Source organism: Miscanthus floridulus, chromosome 9 (genome assembly GCF_019320115.1).
Source record: "Miscanthus floridulus cultivar M001 chromosome 9, ASM1932011v1, whole genome shotgun sequence".
NCBI classification, from domain to species: domain Eukaryota; kingdom Viridiplantae; phylum Streptophyta; class Magnoliopsida; order Poales; family Poaceae; genus Miscanthus; species Miscanthus floridulus.
The window spans coordinates 83,421,064-83,423,322 of record NC_089588.1 but is presented as its reverse complement, the minus strand read 5'-3'; the positions used below and the strand labels follow the sequence as shown (position 1 = coordinate 83,423,322).

Below are 2,259 nucleotides of genomic sequence, written 5' to 3'. Positions count from 1 at the left end.
ACGAGCGTAGTAGATCAGGAAGCTTTGTACGGCGACAGTCAACGCAGCAACTATCTGGTCGTTACTGAGCTGTTCGTTGGTTGGTTTGTGTACTAATAAGTCCGATTAATACTGATTTGTTATGAAAAAATAATACTGTTGGCTGACTAATGAGTTCCTGACTAAAACCAATATCCGAACAGGCTGACTTTGTGATCCAACGGCCCTCCCTCGCTGAGGACTGTAGAACATTCAATACCTCCAACCCAATGCAGAGGATCTGGATCGTATTGCATTCAAAACGCTTGAGTGCTTGACGACGTGGGTGGCCCCACCACGGCCACGGTTTGTCGCGGCCGTTGCGGCAAACCCGCCATTATTGCGGTAACTGAGCGCGGCTTTCGTTGTGGCTTCTCTTTGTCTTCCCCGCTATATATGCGAGTCTTTTGACGTCTTCCCCCCTACTCCACTCCGCCAATCTCACTCTCAAGAAAAAGGAAAAAACTCTTTCATCTCCCTCCCTTGCCTCTGCTCCCTTTCCTATCAGGGACCGGGACAAGACTTGGTGGCATGGCGGTGCAAGCGCAGTTCGTGTTCAGCGGCCTCGCCGGGTGCTTGCTGCCCTATGGCAGCGGCGGATTGGCCGAGGAGCAGATGCAGGCGCTCATGTCACCCGCCGCGGGCAACAAACCGCACCGGTACAAGTACAACCGAGCGGCCGGCGTGGGCAGCGCCGCGCAGAGCGACCTGACGTGCAACGGCGGCGCGGGCGTGGTGCCGCCGTCGCGGAAGCGCGGCAGGGACGCCGAGCACGAGCAGTACGTGCCGTCGTCCTCGTCGGCGGCGGCGCTACTGCCGATCCCGGGGACGCACATGCACCAGGCGATCGCTGGACACCAGTTGCCGCCGGCGCTCGGCGCGGCGACGACTGCCGACCGGTTGGCCGAGTCCGCGACGACGTCGACCAGCGGCCGCCCGGCGTTTCGAGCGGGCGCGCTGGTGTCGGAGCTGCTGCGGCAGCACGGCGCAGAGAGCGACGCGCTGGTGCGGGCCGAGTGCGACCGGCTGCGCGCCGGGCTGGAGCAGGCGCGGAAGCGCCAGTGCTTTGCTCTGGCGCGCGGCGCGGCGGTGGCCGCGGCGCCCGCGCTGCGGGAGGTGGAGGCCGAGCTGGCCGCCGCGCGCCGCCGCGCCGGGGACCTCGAGGAGCTGCTCCGGCTGGCGGCCGCCGAGAGCCAGGCGTGGTGCGGGCTCGCGCGCAGCAACGGCGCCGTCGCCGCGGGGCTCCGCGCCGCGATCGACGCGGTGCTCCTGCAGGGTGCCGACGCCGGCGGTACTGGTACTGGTACGGCGCGGCCCGCCGCCGAGGAGGGCTTCGGCGACTCCGGCGGCACGGACGAAGACGCGCAATCGTGCTGCTACGCGGAGGCGGTCGACTCCACCGCCGCCACGGCCTCGGCCTCGTCGTCGTGGAACGGCAGGTGGGTGTGCAAGGCGTGCGGCGAGGGCGAGGCGTCGGTGCTGCTGCTGCCGTGCCGGCACGTGTGCCTGTGCAAGGCGTGCGAGCCGCGGACGGACGCCTGCCCCGTCTGCCTCGGCGCCAAGAACGCGTCCATCCACATCGCGCCCAACTGATGGCCACCGTGCAGCAAGTCGCTGCCTTGCGTGGCGTGTCAATTGGATTGGCCCCGTAGGGTTCGTGAACTAACTAAGATGAGTAATTAGGATTACTCGGTTATTACATTAGATTGATTCAATCTCGTTTGTTTGGTTTGTTCGCTCTTCTTTTTTGATGGACGATTGAATGAAAAATGAGAAAGAAAGACGAGCTGTCAAGTACTAAAAAGGAGGCATCCTTCATCTTTGCTCTGTCTCATTAGGAGATTACCACTCCCCCTTAGACGATTACCACGGTATGCATATGTCTCATTAAAAACTCTATCTAAAAACCTAATGGAAAAAACAGTTCTTATAGAAAAGAGTACATCGCACTTGTTAATTGCATTGCACATGTTGTCTCATTAAAAACCTTGTGTGAGAAATCTTCGAGTAAAAACTCACATAGGGAAAAATAGTACAACATTTAACCTTCTTGACCATATATTCTTTAGGGTATTCTATTCTTCATGATCTACACATAAACTTCAGTGTTTTAGCAAATATGATCTACTTGATCTTTATAATAATAGTGGTTTACCTTTAAGGTAGAGTCAATAAAAATATGCTCCCCTCATAAAGCTAAATTTTGAACTTCATTGCTCAAACCACACTTTTCATAAATAC

At 57.8% G+C, this 2,259-nt stretch overlaps 1 protein-coding gene across 1 annotated transcript; it reads left to right on the top strand.

Annotated features, from left to right (window-relative positions):
• Positions 1-464: 464 nt before the first annotated feature.
• On the top strand, positions 465-1,934 carry LOC136482273 (E3 ubiquitin-protein ligase BOI-like). The gene has a single exon (XM_066479496.1). It carries the CDS (start codon positions 550-552, stop codon positions 1,609-1,611), a length of 1,062 nt encoding a protein of 353 aa, XP_066335593.1. The 5' UTR covers positions 465-549; the 3' UTR covers positions 1,612-1,934.
• The last annotated feature ends 325 nt before the right edge of the window (positions 1,935-2,259 follow it).

Bases quoted from the DNA above. Each gene is read 5' to 3' on its own strand.
- LOC136482273 (XM_066479496.1), top strand. From the start codon at position 550: ATGGCGGTGCAAGCGCAGTTCGTGTTCAGCGGCCTCGCCGGGTGCTTG.